We start from the raw sequence: 21,113 nt of genomic DNA on the forward strand, positions 1-21,113 counted from the left end.
TACTGAATATATCAGCTGTCCTCAAAAAAAGGGGTCATTCATGAAAATCAGAACAGGCAGGTCAATCCAGACTCCAAAAGGTCAGGTCGGGTCTTTATTTAGCAATCATTAGCTATGGGCCATATAGTTGTACTATTTGTACACAAATTAATGTGTACCCTGAAATGCTGTGTGACGGCCAAGGGCAAGAGATTGTTGGCAATTCATATTGTACCTACATTAATTTGCAGGCTTGCATGGAATTTAAAAACACAAAGTTTTGCTAAATCCTTTTCAATTATTCCTCTAGTTTACTCACTATTTCACAATGTTCATGTTATGTAACTGGGTTAGAAAGTGGAGTCTGATAGCATAAGCTCATATAGTGAAATCTCACTAGTGATCAGATAAGTTAAAGATTTTAACACCAGCAAGAAGCTAACATACATCTTTCAATCAGATAATTTGGATAAATGGGCCAAAGTTCCTTTTAATTCCAAAGGTTATATTGGATACCTGAGTTGTCAGTAATAAAAAGTAGGCTTTAGCTTAGTCAAAATCTTCACTGTTTGGGAGGAGACATAACAGGACAAGTAGTTCCCGACACACATCAGTGACAGGGGATACAGGGCTCCTTTGCCCACTATGAAAGTGTTTCCGTGTGTGCCATCCCTGCAGTGAAACACCATGGCACCTACCGAAGAGACAAAACAAGCCAAAGTGCGTCAGAGAAAGAAAAATCTCAAGACAGACCAAGACCAAAATGGTAATTACCAAGCACGTGTTAGTGTGTGACTAATGCCTACTTGTGGGACAGACAACGTAATAGGCAATTTCTGTGTATTTGTGATGATGGTACTTTTGGCTTACAAGGCATCCCCATTAGGCTACATCATCACAGGTGCTTTTATTGAGCTTTTATTGAGCATGGAAGGAGCAGTAGTGTCTGAAGAAATGGGAGAAATAACATTAATTATCACTCACCCACCTGCTGTATTTATTTATTTATTTATTTATTAACAGTTTCTTATATAGCGCAGCATATTCCGTTGTGCTTTACAATTAGAACAACAGTAATAGAACAAAACTGGGTAAAAACAGACAGACATAGAGGTAGGAAGGCCCTGCTCGCAAGCTTACAATCTATAGGGAAATAGGCATTGATACACAAGGATAGATGCTACCTATTGCATAATGGTCCACCAGATTGCTAGGTTCTTAATGGGTTGTATGATGATACCCCGCAATGTTGGCCAAGTGTCAGGAGGGTGTGAGAGTAAAGAAAGACAAAATATGTGATGTTATGTATACTGTACAGAGAGCATGTAATTAGATAGGGAATCACTGAAGATTATGTGGGTGGTCTGGAATTTGATAGGCATGTCTGAAGAGGTGAGTTTTCAGGGAACGTTTAAAGGTTTGGAGACTAGAGGTGAGTCTTATTGTGCGTGGGAGGGCATTCCACAGAGTGGGTGAAGCCCGGATAAAGTCCTGTAATTTTGAGTGTGAACAAGTAATGCGTGTGGATGAGAGACGTAGATCTTGTGTAGAGCGGAGAGGTCGGATAGGGAGATATTTTGAGATGAGTGTATTTCCTCTGCACACCAGAATAAGGCCATGTGGAAATAGCCTTAAGGCATTCTCAGGCTTAGAAATAATATATGGTCCACTTTAAGAAGGACATTTTCTAGGTATGTGCCTTCACTCAGGACTGAAGCTGGGTACACACTATACAATATATTGGCCGATCTTGCTGTACATCAGATGGGACAATGTGACAGATGACATGGTGTAATTACATTGAGCATGTAAGGATATATCCTGCCAACAAACTGCAGATGGTATAGTGTGCACAGCGATGCAATAATAAGAATTTACTTACCGATAATTCTATTTCTCATAGTCCGTAGTGGATGCTGGGGACTCCGTCAGGACCATGGGGAATAGCGGCTCCGCAGGAGACAGGGCACAAAAGCAAGCTTTTAGGATCACATGGTGTGTACTGGCTCCTCCCCCCATGACCCTCCTCCAAGCCTCAGTTAGGTACTGTGCCCGGACGAGCGTACACAATAAGGAAGGATCTTGAATCCCGGGTAAGACTCATACCAGCCACACCAATCACACCGTACAACTTGTGATCTGAACCCAGTTAACAGTATGATAACAAAGAAGTAGCCTCTAAAAAAAGATGGCTCACAACAATAATAACCCGATTTTTGTAACAATAACTATGTACAAGTATTGCAGACAATCCGCACTTGGGATGGGCGCCCAGCATCCACTACGGACTATGAGAAATAGAATTATCGGTAAGTAAATTCTTATTTTCTCTAACGTCCTAGTGGATGCTGGGGACTCCGTCAGGACCATGGGGATTATACCAAAGCTCCCAAACGGGCGGGAGAGTGCGGATGACTCTGCAGCACCGAATGAGAGAACTCCAAGTCCTCTTTAACCAGAGTATCAAATTTGTAAAATTTTACAAACGTGTTCTCCCCTGACCACGTAGCTGCTCGGCAAAGTTGTAATGCCGAGACCCCTCGGGCAGCCGCCCAAGATGAGCCCACCTTCCTTGTGGAGTGGGCTTTAACAGTTTTAGGCTGTGGCAGGCCTGCCACAGAATGTGCAAGTTGGATTGTGCTACAGATCCAACGAGCAATCGTCTGCTTAGACGCAGGAGCACCCATCTTGTTGGGTGCATACAAGATAAACAACGAGTCAGATTTTCTGACTCCAGCTGTCCTTGAAATATATATTTTCAATGCTCTGACAACGTCCAGTAACTTGGAGTCCTCCAAGTCGCTAGTAGCCGCAGGCACCACAATAGGCTGGTTCAAGTGAAAAGCCGAAACCACCTTAGGGAGAAAATGAGGACGTGTCCGCAGTTCTGCCCTGTCCGAATGGAAAATCAGATATGGGCTTTTGTACGATAAAGCCGCCAACTCTGAAACTCTCCTGGCTGAAGCCAGGGCCAGTAGCATGGTTACTTTCCATGTAAGATACTTCAAATCTACCGATCTGAGAGGCTCAAACCAATGAGATTTGAGAAAATCCAAAACTACGTTTAGATCCCACGGTGCCACTGGAGGCACAATTGGGGGCTGTATATGTAGTACACCCTTGACAAAAGTTTGTACTTCAGGCACTGAAGCCAATTCTTTCTGGAAGAAGATTGATAAGGCCGAAATTTGAACTTTAATAGACCCCCATTTTAGGCCCATAGACAATCCTGCCTGCAGGAAATGTAGGAATCGACCCAATTGAAATTCTTCCGTTGGGGCCTTCTTGGCTTCACACCACGCAACACATTTTCTCCAAATGCGGTGATAATGTTGTGCGGTCACTTCCTTCCTAGCTTTAATCAAGGTAGGAATAACTTCCTCTGGAATGCCCTTTTCTTTTAGAATCCGGCGTTCAACCGCCATGCCGTCAAACGCAGTCGCGGTAAGTCTTGGAACATACAAGGTCCCTGCTGAAGCAGATCCCTTCTTAGAGGTAGAGGCCACGGATCTTCCGTGAGCATCTCCTGAAGTTCCGGGTACCAAGTTCTTCTTGGCCAATCCGGAGCCACTAGTATTGTTCTTACTCCCCTTTTCCGTATAATTCTCAGTACCTTTGGTATGAGAGGCAGAGGAGGGAACACATACACTGACTGGTACACCCACGGTGTTACCAGAGCGTCCACAGCTATTGCCTGAGGGTCTCTTGACCTGGCGCAATATCTGTCCAGTTTTTTGTTGAGGCGAGACGCCATCATGTCCACCTTTGGTTTTTCCCAATGGTTCACAATCATGTGGAAAACTTCCGGATGAAGTCCCCACTCTCCCGGGTGAAGGTCGTGTCTGCTGAGGAAGTCTGCTTCCCAGTTGTCCACTCCCGGGATGAACACTGCTGACAGTGCTATGACATGATTTTCCGCCCAGCGAAGAATCCTTGCAGCTTCTGTCATTGCTCTTCTGCTTCTCGTGCCGCCTTGTCTGTTTACGTGGGCGACTGCCGTGATGTTGTCCGACTGGATCAACACCGGCTGACCCTGAAGCAGCGTTTCGCCAGGCTTAGAGCATTGTAGATCGCTCTTAGCTCCAGTATATTTATATGAAGAGACGTCTCCAGGTTTGACCATACACCCTGGAAGTTTCTTCCCTGTGTGACTGCTCCCCAGCCTCGTAGGCTGGCATCCGTAGTCACCAGGACCCAGTCCTGTATGCCGAACCTGCGGCCCTCTAACAGATGGGCACTCTGCAACCACCACAGGAGAGACAACCTTGTTCTTGGTGACAGTGTTATCCGCTGATGCATGTGCAGATGCGATCCGGACCATTTGTCCAGCAGATCCCACTGAAATATTCGTGCGTGGAATCTGCCGAATGGAATTGCTTCGTAAGAAGCCACCATCTTTCCCAGGACTCTTGTGCATTGATGTACTGACACATTTCCTGGTTTTAGGAGGTTCCTGACAAGTTCGGATAACTCCCTTGCTTTCTCCTCCGGGAGAAACACCTTTTTCTGAACAGTGTCCAGAATCATTCCCAGGAACAGCAGACGAGTTGTCGGTGTCAATTGAGATTTTGGAAGATTCAGAATCCACCCGTGTTGTTGAAGCACTACTTGGGTTAGTGCTACCCCGACTTCCAGCTGTTCTCTGGACCTTGCCCTTATCAGGAGATCGTCCAAGTAAGGGATCATTAATACGCCTTTTCTTCGTAGAAGAACCATCATTTCGGTCATTACCTTGGTAAAGACCCGAGGTGCCGTGGACAAACCAAACGGCAGCGTTTGAAACTGATAATGACAGTCTTGTATCACGAACCTGAGATACCCTTGGTGTGAGGGGTAAATTGGGACATGCAGATAAGCATCTTTTATGTCCAGGGACACCATGAAGTCCCCTTCTTCCAGATTCGCTATCACTGCTCTTAGTGACTCCATCTTGAACTTGAATTTCTGTATGTACAGGTTCAAGGATTTCAGATTTAGAATAGGTCTTACCGAACCGTCCGGCTTCGGTACCACAAATAGTGTGGAATAATACCCCTTTCCCTGTTGTAGGAGGGGTACCTTGATTATCACCTGCTGAGAATACAGCTTGTGAATGGCTTCCAATACCGTCGCCCTTTCTAAGGGTGACGTTGGTAAAGCAGACTTTAGGAACCGGCGAGGGGGAGACCTTTCGAATTCCAACATGTAACCCTGAGATACTATCTGCAGGATCCACGGGTCCACCTGTGAGCGAGCCCACTGATTGCTGAAAATCTTTAGTCGACCCCCCACCGCTCCTGAGTCCGCTAGTAAAGCCCCAGCGTCATGCTGATGGCTTTGTAGAACCCGGGGCGGGCTTCTGTTCCTGGGCAGGGGCTGCTTGCTGCCCTCTCTTACCCTTTCCTCTGCCTCGGGGCAGATAAGACTGTCCTTTTGCCCGCTTGTTTTTATAGGAGCGAAAGGACTGCGGCTGAAAAGACGGTGTCTTTTTCTGTTGGGAGGGGGTCTGAGGTAAAAAAGTGGATTTGCCGGCAGTTGCCGTGGCCACCAGATCCGATAGACCGACCCCAAATAATTCCTCTCCTTTATATGGCAATACTTCCATATGCCTTTTGGAATCCGCATCACCTGACCACTGTCGCGTCCATAAACTTCTTCTGGCAGATATGGACATCGCATTTACTCTCGATGCCAGAGTGCAAATATCCCTCTGAGCATCTCGCATATAAAGAAACGCATCCTTTAATTGCTCTAAAGTCAATAAAATACTGTCCCTATCCAGGGTATCAATATTTTCAGTCAGGTAATCCAACCACACTACCCCAGCACTGCACATCCAGGCTGAGGCTATTGCTGGTCGGAGTATAACACCAGTATGTGTGTAAATACTCTTCAGTGTAGTTTCCAGCCTCCTATCTGCTGGATCCTTGAGGGCGGCCGTATCAGGAGACGGCAACGCCACTTGTTTTGATAAACGTGTGAGCGCTTTATCCACCCTAGGGGGTGTTTCCCAGCGCGCCCTAACCTCTGGTGGGAAAGGGTATAATGCCAATAACTTCTTTGAAATTAGCAGTTTTCTATCGGGGTTAACCCACGCTTCATCACACACGTCATTCAATTCCTCTGATTCTGGAAAAGCTACAGGTAGTTTTTTCACCCCCCACATAATACCCCTTTTTGAGGTACATGCAGTATCAGAGATCTGCAAAGCCTCCTTCATTGCCGTGATCATATAACGTGTGGCCCTATTGGAAAATACGTTTGTTTCTTCACCGTCGACACTAGATTCATCTGTGTCGGTACCTGTGTCGACTGACTGAGGTAAGGGACGTTTTACAGCCCCTGACGGTGTCTGAGACGCCTGAGCAGGTACCAACTGGTTTTCCGGCCGTCTCATTTCGTCAACTGACTTTTGTAATGTACTAACATTATCACGTAATTCCATAATTAAAGCCATCCATTCCGGTGTCGACTCCCTAGGGGGTGACATCACCATTACCGGCAATTGCTCCGCCTCCATACCAACATCGTCCTCATACATGTCGACACACACGTACCGACACACAGCAGACACACAGGGAATGCTCTTATCGAAGACAGGACCCCACTAGCCCTTTGGGGAGACAGAGGGAGAGTTTGCCAGCACACACCAAAAGCGCTATAAAATGTATATAAACAACCCTAAAAGGTGTTGTTTCTGTTATATGCGCTTTAAATATATAAATATCGCCAAAATATGCCCCCCTTCTCTTTGTTACCCTGTTTCTGTAGTGCAGTGCAGGGGAGAGTCCTGGGAGCCTTCCTCACAGCGGAGCTGAGCAGGAAAATGGCGCTGTGTGCTGAGGAGAATAAGCCCCGCCCCCTTTTCGGCGGGCTTTTCTCCCGGGTTTTGAGATATCTGGCCTGGGTTAAATACATACATATAGCCTCAATGGCTATATGTGATGTATTCCTTTGCCATAAAAGGTATTAAATATTGCTGCCCAGGGCGCCCCCAGCAGCGCCCTGCACCCTCCGTGACTGGTCAGTGTGAAGTGTGTAGCAACAATGGCGCACAGCTGCAGTGCTGTGCGCTACCTTCATGAAGACTGAAGAGCCTTCTGCCGCCTGTTTCCGGACCCTCGATCTTCAGCATCTGTAAGGGGGATCGGCGGCGCGGCTCCGGGACGAACCCCAGGGTGACCTGTGTTCCGACTCCCTCTGGAGCTATGTCCAGTAGCCTAAGACTCCAATCCATCCTGCACGCAGGTCAGTTGAAAATCTCTCCCCTAAGTCCCTCGATGCAGTGAGCCTGTTGCCAGCAGGACTCACTGAAAATAAAAAACCTAAAAACTTTTTCTAAGCAGCTCTTTAGGAGAGCCACCTAGATTGCACCCTGCTCGGACGGGCACAAAAACCTAACTGAGGCTTGGAGGAGGGTCATGGGGGGAGGAGCCAGTACACACCATTTGATCCTAAAAGCTTGCTTTTGTGCCCTGTCTCCTGCGGAGCCGCTATTCCCCATGGTCCTGACGGAGTCCCCAGCATCCACTAGGACGTTAGAGAAATATTGTTATCACTCACTGATAAATGGGTCACTAAATTTGTGCATGATTAAAGACATCCTGAAAACATGTTGGGAATACCTGAGGGATGGCGTTGACAACCCTGAATTACCCTCAGGGTTCTTGGCTCCTATTGCTGTGACAAGGAGAATACTTTTTTCAATTCTCTCGTAAAGTTGCGGCATTCCTGTGTATACACTGCAGCTTTCGCAATTATGTTCATACACACCTACGATGTTAGAATTACTTGTTCAATGAGACCAATAAGAGAATAGAAAATAGTGTTGGACAGTTACCTACTGCTTATGAAAACAAACAGAAAACCATATTTACTAATAATTTCTAATTCATAGGGCGATATTCAATTGATTATCGCGCCCAAACTGTCTAAAATGATGAGAGATTGCGTGGGCAATATTCAATTGTATCTCTTTTTTACGCTGATCGTGCCCATAGAGGTCAGGTTTAGTCACTTTAAGCCGCTGAACCCGACCAAAGTGCTGGGTGCCCAAACGGGTCACTGTTCGCGCATGATGCCGGCAGCCATCGTGTGTGAATGGAGCTACAATTGAATAGCTCCATTTGGGGTCCATCTAGTGGCTGCCGGTGGAAAAACATTTGAATCTCGCCCATATACCGTTCCAGATTTGACCCTGGGATAAGTGAATAATTATGGAGTATTATGAGTTCCTAAGGGTAAATTTACTAAAGCTTCTAAAAATGCAAAGTATTGATGTTGCTCATGGCAACCAATCAGATTCTGTCTATCATTTCTCTATAACATCCTAGAAAATGGTAGACAGAATCTGATTGGTTGCTATGGGCAACATCACCACTTTTCAGTTTTAGAAGTTTTAGTAAATATACCCCTTAAAAGATACTTAAAATACTTAAAATACTTATAAGAGTATGTTCAGCATCAGGAAATGTAACTCTGTGGGAATGTTAGTGTGTTCCACGATCCAGCAAAACAGTGCGTGACTTGTGATTGGTTCCGCAGCAACATGTACTTAGAAACTACTTATATCATTGGCAACTTTGACACACTTTTATGCCAAGGGCTTGTTTATACTGTACACTACCTCACTCTTATGGCGGATGATGTTGGTCTCAAACCGTAAGTGAAAAACCCCCCCGACATTCTGAGCGTGGATACTAAATATGGATAAACTATGACTTTATAGACAGCTGAAATCTTTGCTAATGCTTAATGCAGTAACACCCAGTTTTATATGACTACATGACTGCAACATTCTATTTACTTATCCAGGTGAGTGTATAAAATGGCAGCATTCAGTGAGCAGCCTATAAATCATTGTCTGTGTTATACTGTAAATAGTAAATGCCACTCTCCAGCTTCTGCTATTCAATAATGAGCTGTTTCCTCACTGTAGTTTCTCTATCAGGTCAGATGCGCGGTGAGCCTCGTTGTGGATGGCTTTCAGGCTAGTCAGATGTTGCCGGCCTGCTTCCCACTATCCTACAAAACACAAAGGACTGCATTCAGCTTGGATCTCTGATTAGCAAAAATCGCAAACGGGCATTTTTTCGCCAATCCGCGCATGCGCAGCGGCCGCAATGCACATGCGTGGACCTACACAGTGTAATCAGAATCAGTTTATTGCCAAGTATATCAGTACATAATACACAAGGAATTTGTTTCCGATGACCATAGCTCTCAGACAAGATACAACACATGACATAACATAGGGAATAGAAGCATGACAGATGCTTTAGAACATGTTACGTGTATAACATTGAAATGGGCTAGGCAGTTGTCGAGTTAACCAAGATAGGGGTCATTCCGACCTGATCGCATGCTGCCGTTTTACGCAGCGCAACGATCAGGTCACTACTGCGCATGCACTGCAATGCGCAGGCGCTTCGTACGGGTACAAAGCGGATCGTTGCTGGGCGATTGATTTAACGAAGAATCCGTTCGCACAGCCGATCGCAAGAAGATTGACAAGAAGAAGGTGTTTATGGGTGTCAACTGACCGTTTTCAGGGAGTGGTTGGAAAAACGCAGGCGTGTCCAGCCATTTGCAGGGTGAGTGTCTGACGTCAATTCCGGGACCGAACAGGCTGAAGTGATCGCAGCGGCTGAGTAAGTTCAGACCTACTCAGAAACTGCACAAACTGTTTTTGTACTGCTCGGCTGCACAGTCGTTCGCACACTTGCAAAGCTAAAATACACTCTACAGTGGGCGGCGACTATGCGTTCGCGCGGCTGCATAAAGTAGCTAGCGAGCGATCAACTCGGAATGACCTCCATAGTTGCTTGGGGGAAGAAACTGTTCCTGTGTCTAGCTGTTCTCGCCAGCCTCAAGCTATACCGTCTGCCAGATGGCAGCTGACGGAACAGGACGTGAGCGGGGTGGGAGTGGTCGTCAATGATCCCTGAAGGATGCAATTGCACTGTGATTGACAGTGGTGGCTGTCGGGGAAGGGGGTGGGGCCGTTGCGGGGGCCAAGTACGAACAATGGAGGCGTGGTCGGACAGTTTAAAGATGTTGTATGCAGGGTGGCATCCTTAAAATCAAGTTCAGCGCGACACGATCACAATTAGAATGCGATGGAAACGCTGGGTGGCCCCAGCATGCGATCCTACTTAGTAGCAGATTCTGCAACTGAACCTGAATAGGGTCCTAAGTACAGCAAATGCTACATTACTAATATAAACTTATTAAATATGACTTGTTTACTGTTTGGGGGAGGTTTACTTTTAAGTCTGCAAAACAAACAACATCATAATTGTTCATATTAATACATCACATGTGATTATGTAAAAACCTATTGTTCTCCATCCAGTTAGCATGTACAGTATTTTACCCACTAGTGTAAAATGCTAATAAAAGCTGGTAGAGAGGTTTCCTATTGGTTGCAGTGATCTCGTACACACTACCATTTGAACTGGCACTTGGGAACAGCGGCATAATCATCACACTCCTGCCACAGGGTGCGTAGTGAGGGGCGGGGCTTGGTGCGTAGTGAGGGGCGGGGCTTGTTAACGCAACTGCCAGACCCATTTTGTATCTCCCACTGCATAATCAAGTCACACTGCGTTTTCCTACCTTCCTAATCTCCAGGGAAGAATAAGTATGTTGTGCATTAATGTCAATTATGTAATGTTAAGAGTCCTTTTTAATTGAAATACACATAACTGATTTTTTTCTCTGGCTTTTAATGCTGTATTAGTGCATGGTACATACGGGTATATTTATCAAATATTATTTTCGGGATATGACCTAAAAACACCAGTGTATGGAAAAAAATATAAGGGTGTAGCTATCATAGGTGCATGGGGGTAAATTTACTAAGATGGGAGTTCTATTTAAGATGGGATGTTGCCCATATCAACCAATCAGATTCTACTTCTCATTTATCTAGAACCTTCTTGAAGATAATACCTGGAATCTGATTGGTTGCTATGGGCAACATCACATCTTAAATAGAACTCCCATCTTAGTAAATTTACCCCATGGAGATGCTATGAGGCTCAGAGCTGAGAGGTTCTGAAACAGAAGATAGACATTAAAAAGATAGACAGTGATTAGGTCGACAGTCAAAAGGTCGACAGGGTGAAATGGTTGACAGTCAAAAGGTCAACAGGGTCAAAAGGTCTTTAAGAAAGACCAGTTTAGATCATTCTGTTAGAGAATGTCTTAGGGCAGATATACAACAGACAGAAACTGGAATGCAATAGTACAGACATCTTGGTGGAATTCCGGTTGATTTTGGCCTCCAGCTAGGTGAATATAATAGGCAGGGATTTGGCGGTTGACTTGCCAAGGCAATGTGCGTAGAGCTATGAGTCCACATATCGCCAGCATTCCAGCGTGTTTACACATGTTGATAAATAGAGATTCTTTCCTCCATCTCTAATGTAAAATTATACCCCTTTCATACCGCACAAATAACCCGGCATTGACCCGGCATATTGCCGGGTCGACACGGGTCTGCGTGCGGTGTGAAAGGGGCATTGCCGAAAACGCGGGTCGCCTGACCCGGCAATTCAACCCGGGTATAAAGCAGTGTTATACCCGGGTTGAATACCGGGTCAGTGGCTGCGTAAACGGGCTCCCATGTCGATGCGACCCGGGACCCGTTTACTAGATAGGGAGAGGCGGCGCAAAGATGAGCTCATCTCCCAGCGCCTCCTCCACCTGCGCCGCCAGCTCCGCCCCCCCCTTCCTCCCGCTGCTATGGCAACTCGACCGGCTTATTGCCGGGTCGGGGAAGCCTGCAGCAGCTGCCAATGCCGGATCCCACCCGGGAAGGACCCGCTTCCAATTCCCGGGTGGGATCCGGCATTGGAAGTGTGAAAGGGGTATTAGAGAGGGAAAGAGCATGGGGTCCCCCATGAAATTTCCATCACCAGTACTAGGCATTACCAGTCAATGCAGGAAGACACACAGAGGCAGATGTAGTACGTCTTGGAGAGAGATAAAGTACCAGCCAATCAGCTCCTAACTGCCATTTTTCAAACGCAGCCAGTACTTTATCTCTCTCCACCTTGTCTATCTCCAGTGCTTACTACTGTACATCTGCCCCACAGCATCTTACGGGCATGAAATGTTTTGCATCAAGCAGGTCGCACACGGGACTTGTGCACGGGTGCTTCCTGGGTGCAAACCGCTTGAGACCCCTTTCAAACTGGCATCTCCAGTCCGGGTTGGTGACGTCAATGGTGACGCGTGCGGAGGCGGCGCTTGGAGATCAGGTGTTCTCCTAGAGCAACCTGTTCCTATACAGTGAACAGGTGGCAGGTCGCATCGACCAGGCAACCCATTCACACCGCACAACGACCCAGGTTAAACTCTTGTTCAACCCTGCTTGCTGCCAGGGTTGAAATACCAGGATATTTCCCCTGGGCTCTTTCACACTGCACAAACCCGTGCAACAACCTGGGTTATTTTTGGCAGTGTGAAAGGGGTATCAGTTTTTACACATGGTGTAGATTTACTAAGCATTGCTTTTTCAGAGATTTTTCATCAACTTTGCAAATGAGAGATGTACTAAAGGCAAAAAGGCTGTAAATTTGCATGAAAACCCCCAACCATCGGAGCATCCATCGATTAGATTTAATAGACAAAAATACAAATTAGGGATACTTGGCAGTTGTGTAAAAGAGGTTGGGATGTTGGTGGTTGTTTTCCTGATAAATAGAAAGAAGGATGTAAAGTTAATACTTATAAAAAAAAAAAATTGCGATAAAAAAATACAGTGAAACCTCTACAGTATAGGAGTATAAAGAATCTTCTTATAAAACGCTAATGCATACTATATATTCACTACAGAAAATAATGTCCTCTTATCTAACCAGTCCAAACCAGATTGAGCTGATATTTTCTTAAGCTATACAATAGCATGTAAAAAGTATAGTCCTTGTATATTGCTGGATGTGACCACAAACATTCTAAAATGGGCCCGAATCCAAGGTCATCTCATCCATCGCTGAAGCAATACTACTCCAAGATGTACTGATCTTTACTGTGAGAATACTATCCCTTTGTAAAGATGAAAAGGTTTATTTACTAATACTGCTTTCAGATTGCAAACCCAGTACTGACCCAGCTTTTAAACCTGGGTCCGACCCGGGTCCGAGCAGTCTCAGACCCTTTCACATTGCAGTTTCGACCTGGGTTATTCCCAGGTTAATCCCAAATTGGTGCCTTATACACTGTACCCGGGTCACCCATGTTAGACACTGTGAGGTGATTCACAGGGTCTGTTCTAGACCTTGTGGCGCCCAGGGCGAAAGTTTTCCTTTGGCACCCCCCTTTCCCCCCCCAACACACACAGCGAAAACAGAGTTTATGCGCAGCAAAAAATCGGGGCATGTTTTCATAGGGAAGGGGTGTAGCCACAGTTAAGCCCCCAGTAGATTTGCACCCAGTAGTTGTGCCCACTGTAGTTGTGCGTGCCCCCTGTAGCTGTGACCCCTGTAGCTGTGCCCTAAGTAGCTGTGCCCCCTGTAGCTGTGCCTCCACTAGTTGTGCCCCCTGTAGCTGTGCCCCCAGTAGATGTGCCCACTGTAGTTGTGTCCCCTGTAGTTGTTCCCTCAGTAGCTGTGCCCCCTGTAGATGTGACCCCTGTAGATGTGACCCCTGTAGCTGTGCCCTCAGTAGCTGTGCCTCCAGTAGTTGTGCCCCCTGTAGCTGTGCCTCCTGTAGCTGTGCCTCCAGTATCTGTGCCCCCAGTATCTGTGCCCCCTTTAGCTGTGCCCCCTGTAGCTGTGCCTCCACTAGTTGTGCCCCCAGTAGATGTGCCCACTGTAGTTGTGTCCCCTATAGTTGTTCCCTCAGTAGTTGTGCCCCCTGTAGATGTGACCCCTGTAGCTGTGCCCTCAGTAGCTGTGCCCTCTGTAGCTGTGCCCTCTGTAGCTGTGCCTCCAGTAGTTGTGCCCCCTGTAGCTGTGCCTCCTGTAGCTGTGCCTCCTGTAGCTGTGCCTCCAGTATCTGTGCCCCCAGTATCTGTGCCCCCTGTAGCTGTGCCCCCAGTAGTTGTGCCCCATGTAGCTGTGACCCCTGTATCTGTGCCCCCCTGTAGTTGTGCCCCCGGTAGTTGTGCCCCTAGTAGCTGTGCCCCCTGTAGCTGTGCCCCCTGTAGTAGCGCCGCTCACAAACACACACATAAAAAAAAAACAATACTTACCAGCCCCGCTCCTGCTCCAGATCGCTGCTGCCGCTGCCCTCCGTCTTTGGCCGCCCGCTCCTCTCTATGGTAGCAGCGCCGCACAGACACTAGAGGTTAGTTATGACCTCCAGTGTCTGACAGCCCACGACGCCTGCTGTAGCCGGGGAGCAGAGAGCGGGATGCGGATGCCGGCGGCGGGTGGGCGGCAGGCGCCTGCGGGGTGACTGCATCCGCGCCCTGCGTGCCCGTGCCTAGATCCGCTCCTGGTGATTTCAAATGGTCTTTTCTGGCTCACATTGATGAGGTTTCAAAGGAAATAAAAGGAGGGACATCTTTCCCTGAGACCTGGGTTAAATATCCTAGGTCAGAGGCTTACACACTGCACAACGACCCGTGTTTAACCCTTCTTTTAACCCGGGTTGAAATGCCGGGTTGATCGACCCGGGTTATTTACTTTGGCGCAGTCATGCTGCACCTGGACCCGGGTTTGAAAAGCCGCTGTTTAGCAAATTGGCCTCTAAGGGGTGTAATCAATAACTGTTGGAATCAATAACTGTTGGAAGTTGTAATCAATAACTGTTGGAAGCTGCTGTCTCGTCGGAAAGATGGCTACTTCCGACAGAAATAGGTCGGAAGGGGTTCTGACCTATTCATTAGAGGCAGTTTTTTTCTGACAAGTTGGGAATTCCCGACTTGTCGGAAAAGACGTGGATCGGCGGAATAGCCGCCGATCCGCGTGTTTCTGTCGGAAATGGGGCCAAATCCAACAGATTTTGTCCCCCTTTCCGACAAACTCAATCCGACTTGATAACAAGTCAGATTGAGGTGAGGAGGCGGGGCGGTGCGACGGGCTACGGGGATGAGAGGTACCTTGCCTGGCCGTCCCCCGGCCAGGCACCTCTCTCCCTGCAGCATCTCCCCCACCGCCGCCAGCTCCCCCCACCGGTCGCCAATCTCAGCTATCCCCTGTCACGTCTGAGGATTCTTGTGGATCCAGATTTGAGGAAGATGATTCTGGTGCACTTGGATCTCTGAATAACAAACGAGCGGGACGGATGAAGGTCTTGCACATTTATTACTTGGAGTAGTTTAACAAGGTTCGTCAAAGACAGTTGAATAGAGATATGACTGTAGGTTAGCGGGTGGCTGCGGATACCGGAACCGCGACCCAGTACTTTAAAGGAGGAATTCCGAAGGCTGGTTACTGCGGCGTCCGGAACAGGTAGCTGGGTAGGACACGGGAACAGAGTCGGCAGTCTGCGTAAGGCAATATCAGGAGACTTGGGTAATTTGCTGTAACAAGAACCTGACACTGGAGACACTGCAGAAGCACAGAGAACTAGCTTCACAGATACTGTGAAAGACGGTGCACTGGCAAATTCCCTCCTCCGGGCCTTCCTGTATTATAGCAGCTGCTCAGAGCTAATTGGCCACAGGAAAGTGATAAATTGGTGAAGTGTGGGCAAGAAGGTAGGGAAAAAATGTGCGCAATTAAAACCAGAGGTGCAGCCTAAATATGCGTGATAGAGTGTACATCCAAAGAAACACTTAAAACGATATATAGAAGTAGAAAAGCACGCATACACAAGGCGCTCAGAGGTTAAAAATAGTACACCACAATAGGAGCTTTAAAATATAAGTATAATCACCCCGCTATTTTCCCCGCTCCTATTTGTTTGTAAGCAGTAGATCTTAGACCGGGATCTGAGGGTGGCTGCTACTATCTGCTAAGCTGGATACCTTGTGGAAACTTGGTTTTAAATGCTGTTTCTCTAACGTCCTAAGTGGATGCTGGGGACTCCGTCAGGACCATGGGGAATAGCGGCTCCGCAGGAGACAGGGCACAAAAAGTAAGCTTTTAGGATCACATGGTGTGTACTGGCTCCTCCCCCTATGACCCTCCTCCAAGCCTCAGTTAGGTTTTTGTGCCCGTCCGAGCAGGGTGCAATCTAGGTGGCTCTCCTAAAGAGCTGCTTAGAAAAAGTTTTTTAGGTTTTTTATTTTCAGTGAGTCCTGCTGGCAACAGGCTCACTGCATCGAGGGACTTAGGGGAGAGAATTTCAACTCACCTGCGTGCAGGATGGATTGGATTCTTAGGCTACTGGACACCATTAGCTCCAGAGGGAGTCGGAACACAGGTCTCACCCTGGGGTTCGTCCCGGAGCCGCGCCGCCGACCCCCCTTACAGATGCTGAAGATTGAAGGTCCGGAAACAGGTGGCAGAAGGCTCTTCAGTCTTCATGAAGGTAGCGCACAGCACTGCAGCTGTGCGCCATTGTTGTCACACACTTCACACCAGACGGTCACGGAGGGTGCAGGGCGCTGCTGGGGGCGCCCTGGGCAGCAATATATAATACCTTTTATGGCAAAAGAATACATCACATATAGCCATTAAGGCTATATGTATGTATTTAACCCATGCCAAATGTCTAAAACTCCGGGAGAAAAGCCCGCCGGAATAGGGGGCGGGGCTTATTCTCCTCAGCACACAGCGCCATTTTCCTGCTCAGCTCCGCTGTGAGGAAGGCTCCCAGGACTCTCCCCTGCACTGCACTACAGAAACAGGGTAAAACAGAGAGGGGGGGCATATTTTGGCGATATTTTTATATATTTAAGCGGCTATAAGGAACAACACTTATATAGGGTTGTTCCCATATATATTATAGCGCTTGGGTGTGTGCTGGCAAACTCTCCCTCTGTCTCCCCAAAGGGCTAGTGGGGTCCTGTCTTCGATAAGAGCATTCCCTGTGTGTCTGCTGTGTGTCGGTACGTGTGTGTCGACATGTATGAGGACGATGTTGGCGTGGAGGCAGAGCAATTGCCGATAATGGTGATGTCACCCCCCAGGGAGTCGACACCGGAATGGATGGCTTTGTTTATGGAATTACGTGATAATGTCAGCACATTACAAAAATCAGTTGACGACATGAGACGGCCGGCAAACCAGTTAGTACCTGCCCAGGCGTCTCAGACACCGTCAGGGGCTGTAAAGCGCCCTTTACCTCAGTCGGTCGACACAGACCCAGACACAGACACTGAATCTAGTGTCGACGGTGATGAAACAAACGTATTTTCAAGTAGGGCCACACGTTATATGATCACGGCAATGAAGGAGGCTTTGCATATCTCTGATACTACAAGTACCACAAAAAGGGGTATTATGTGGGGGGTGAAAAAACTACCTGTAGTTTTTCCTGAATCAGAGGAATTAAATGATGTATGTGATGAAGCGTGGGTTAACCCAGATAGAAAAATGCTAATTTCAAAAAAGTTATTAGCATTATACCCTTTCCCGCCAGAGGTTAGGGCGCGCTGGGAAACACCCCCTAGGGTGGATAAGGCGCTCACACGCTTATCGAAACAAGTGGCGTTACCGTCTCCTGATACGGCCGCCCTCAAGGATCCAGCTGATAGGAGGCTGGAAACTACCCTGAAAAGTATATACACTCATACTGGTGTTATACTGCGACCAGCCATCGCCTCAGCCTGGATGTGCAGTGCTGGGGTCGTCTGGTTGGATTCCCTGACTGAAAATATTGATACCCTGGATAGGGACAGTATTTTATTGACTATAGAGCAATTAAAGGATGCTTTCCTTTATATGCGAGATGCGCAGAGAGATATTTGCACTCTGGCATCGAGAGTAAATGCGATGTCCATATCTGCCAGAAGGAGTTTATGGACGCGACAGTGGTCAGGTGATGCGGATTCCAAACGACATATGGAAGTATTGCCGTATAAAGGGGAGGAATTATTTGGCGTCGGTCTATCGGATCTGGTGGCTACGGCAACTGCCGGAAAATCCATTTTTTTACCTCAGACCCCCTCCCAACAGAAAAAGACACCGTCTTTTCAGCCGCAGTCCTTTCGTTCCTATAAGAACAAGCGGACAAAAGGACAGTCATATCTGCCTCGGGGCAGAGGAAGGGGTAAGAGAGGGCAGCAAGCAGCCCCTGCCCAGGAACAGAAGCCCTCCCAGGGTTCTGCAAAGCCCTCAGCATGACGCTGGGGCCTTACAAGCGGACTCAGGAACGGTGGGGGGTCGACTCAAGAATTTCAGCGCACAGTGGGCTTGCTCACAGGTGGACCCCTGGATTCTACAGGTAGTATCTCAGGGTTACAGGTTGGAATTCGAGAAGTCTCCCCCTCGCCGGTTCCTAAAGTCTGCTTTGCCAACGTCTCCCTCGGACAGGGCGACGGTATTGGAAGCCATTCACAAGCTGTTTGCTCAGCAGGTGATAGTCAAGGTACCCCTCCTACAACAGGGAAAGGGGTATTACTCCACGCTATTTGTGGTACCGAAGCCGGACGGCTCGGTAAGACCTATTCTAAATCTCAAATCTTTGAACCTGTACATACAAAAATTCAAGTTCAAGATGGAGTCACTCAGAGCAGTGATAGCGAATCTGGAAGAAGGGGACTTTATGGTGTCCCTGGACATAAAGGACGCTTACCTGCATGTCCCAATTTACCCTTCACATCAAGGGTACCTCAGGTTCGTGGTGCAAAACTGTCATTATCAGTTTCAGACGCTGCCGTTTGGATTGTCCACGGCACCTCGGGTCTTTACCAAGGTAATGGCCGAAATGATGATCCTTCTACGAAGAAGAGGCGTATTAATTATCCCTTACTTGGACGATCTCCTGATAAGGGCAAGATCCAGAGAACAGCTGGAAGACGGAGTAGCACTAACCCAACTAGTGCTGCAACAACACGGGTGGATTCTGAATTTTCCAAAATCTCAGTTGACCCCGACGACACGTCTGCTGTTCCTGGGAATGATTCTGGACACGGTTCAGAAAAAGGTGTTTCTTCCGGAGGAGAAAGCCAGGGAGTTATCTGAACTTGTCAGGAACCTCCTAAAACCAGGGACAGTGTCTGTGCATCAATGCACAAGAGTCCTGGGAAAGATGGTGGCTTCTTACGAAGCGATTCCATTCGGCAGATTCCACGCACGAACTTTTCAGTGGGATCTGCTGGACAAATGGTCCGGATCGCATCTGCAGATGCATCAGCGGATAACCTTATCGCCACGGACAAGGGTGTCTCTTCTGTGGTGGTTGCAGAGTGCTCATCTGTTAGAGGGCCGCAGATTCGGCATACAGGACTGGGTCCTGGTGACCACGGATGCCAGTCTGAGAGGCTGGGGAGCGGTCACACAAGGAAGAAACTTCCAGGGAGTATGGTCAAGCCTGGAGATGTCTCTTCACATAAATATACTGGAGCTAAGAGCGATTTACAATGCTCTAAGTCTGGCAAAACCCCTGCTTCAGGGTCAGCCGGTGTTGATCCAGTCGGACAACATCACGGCAGTCGCCCACGTAAACAGACAGGGCGGCACAAGAAGCAGGACAGCAATGGCAGAAGCTGCAAGGATTCTTCGCTGGGCGGAAGATCATGTGATAGCACTGTCAGCAGTATTCATTCCGGGAGTGGACAACTGGGAAGCAGACTTCCTCAGCAGACACGATCTACACCCGGGAGAGTGGGGACTTCATCCAGAAGTCTTCCACATGATTGTGAACCGTTGGGAAAAACCAATGGTGGATATGATGGCGTCCCGCCTCAACAAAAAACTGGACAGGTATTGCGCCAGGTCAAGAGATCCTCAGGCAATAGCTGTGGACGCTCTGGTAACACCGTGGGTGTTCCAGTCAGTGTATGTGTTCCCTCCTCTGCCTCTCATACCAAAAGTACTGAGAATTATACGGCAAAAGGGAGTAAGAACGATACTAGTGGCTCCGGATTGGCCAAGAAGAACTTGGTACCCGGAACTTCAAGAGATGCTCACGGAGGATCCGTGGCCTCTACCTCTAAGACGGGACCTGCTTCAGCAGGGACCGTGTCTATTCCAAGACTTACCGCGGCTGCGTTTGACGGCATGGCGGTTGAACGCCGAATTCTAAAGGAAAAAGGCATTCCGGAAGAGGTCATTCCTACACTGGTAAAGGCCAGGAAGGAGGTGACTGCACAACATTATCACCGCATTTGGAGGAAATATGTTGCGTGGTGTGAGGCCAGGAAGGCCCCCACGGAGGAATTTCAACTGGGTCGATTCCTACATTTCCTGCAAACAGGATTGTCTATGGGCCTCAAATTGGGGTCCATTAAGGTTCAAATTTCGGCCCTGTCGATTTTCTTCCAGAAAGAATTGGCTTCAGTTCCTGAAGTCCAGACTTTTGTAAAAGGAGTACTACATATACAGCCCCCGGTTGTGCCCCCAGTGGCACCGTGGGATCTTAATGTAGTCTTGGATTTTCTAAAATCCCATTGGTTTGGAAGTATCTTACATGGAAAGTAACCATGCTACTGGCCCTGGCTTCAGCCAGGAGAGTATCAGAATTGGCGGCTTTATCATATAAGAGCCCATATCTGATTTTCCATACGGACAGGGCAGAACTGCGGACGCGTCCTCATTTTCTGCCTAAGGTGGTGTCAGCGTTTCACCTGAACCAGCCTATTGTGGTGCCTGCGGCTACTAACGAGTTGGAGGATTCCAAGTTGTTGGACGTGGTCCGGGCATTGAAAATATATATTTCAAGAACGGCTGGAGTCAGAAAGTCTGACTCACTGCTTATATTGTATGCACCCAACAAGATGGGCGCTCCTGCTTCTAAGCAGACGATTGCTCGTTGGATTTGTAGCACAATTCAACTTGCACATTCTGTGGCAGGCTTGCCACAACCTAAATCTGTCAAGGCCCATTCCACAAGGAAAGTGGGCTCATCCTGGGCGGCTGCCCGGGGAGTCTCGGCATTACAACTCTGCCGAGCTGCTACTTGGTCAGGGGCAAACACGTTTGCAAAATTCTACAAATTTGATACCCTGGCTGAGGAGGACCTTGAGTTCTCTCATTCGGTGCTGCAGAGTCATCCGCACTCTCCCGCCCGTTTGGGAGCTTTGGTATAATCCCCATGGTCCTGACGGAGTCCCCAGCATCCACTTAGGACGTTAGAGAAAATAAGAATTTACT

At 47.8% G+C, this 21,113-nt stretch overlaps 1 protein-coding gene across 1 annotated transcript in view; it reads left to right on the forward strand.

Annotated features, from left to right (window-relative positions):
- The first annotated feature begins 349 nt into the window (after window positions 1-349).
- SOAT2 (sterol O-acyltransferase 2) overlaps window positions 350-21,113 on the forward strand; it is a 138,125-nt gene continuing 117,361 nt past the window's right edge. Inside the window, exon 1 of the mRNA XM_063952088.1 lies at window positions 350-745. Coding sequence (XP_063808158.1) covers window positions 667-745 — 79 coding nt within the window. The 5' untranslated portion in view covers window positions 350-666. The remainder of the gene's footprint in view (window positions 746-21,113) is intronic.

This window comes from Pseudophryne corroboree, chromosome 2 (genome assembly GCF_028390025.1).
Source record: "Pseudophryne corroboree isolate aPseCor3 chromosome 2, aPseCor3.hap2, whole genome shotgun sequence".
Taxonomy (NCBI): Eukaryota; Metazoa; Chordata; class Amphibia; order Anura; family Myobatrachidae; genus Pseudophryne; species Pseudophryne corroboree.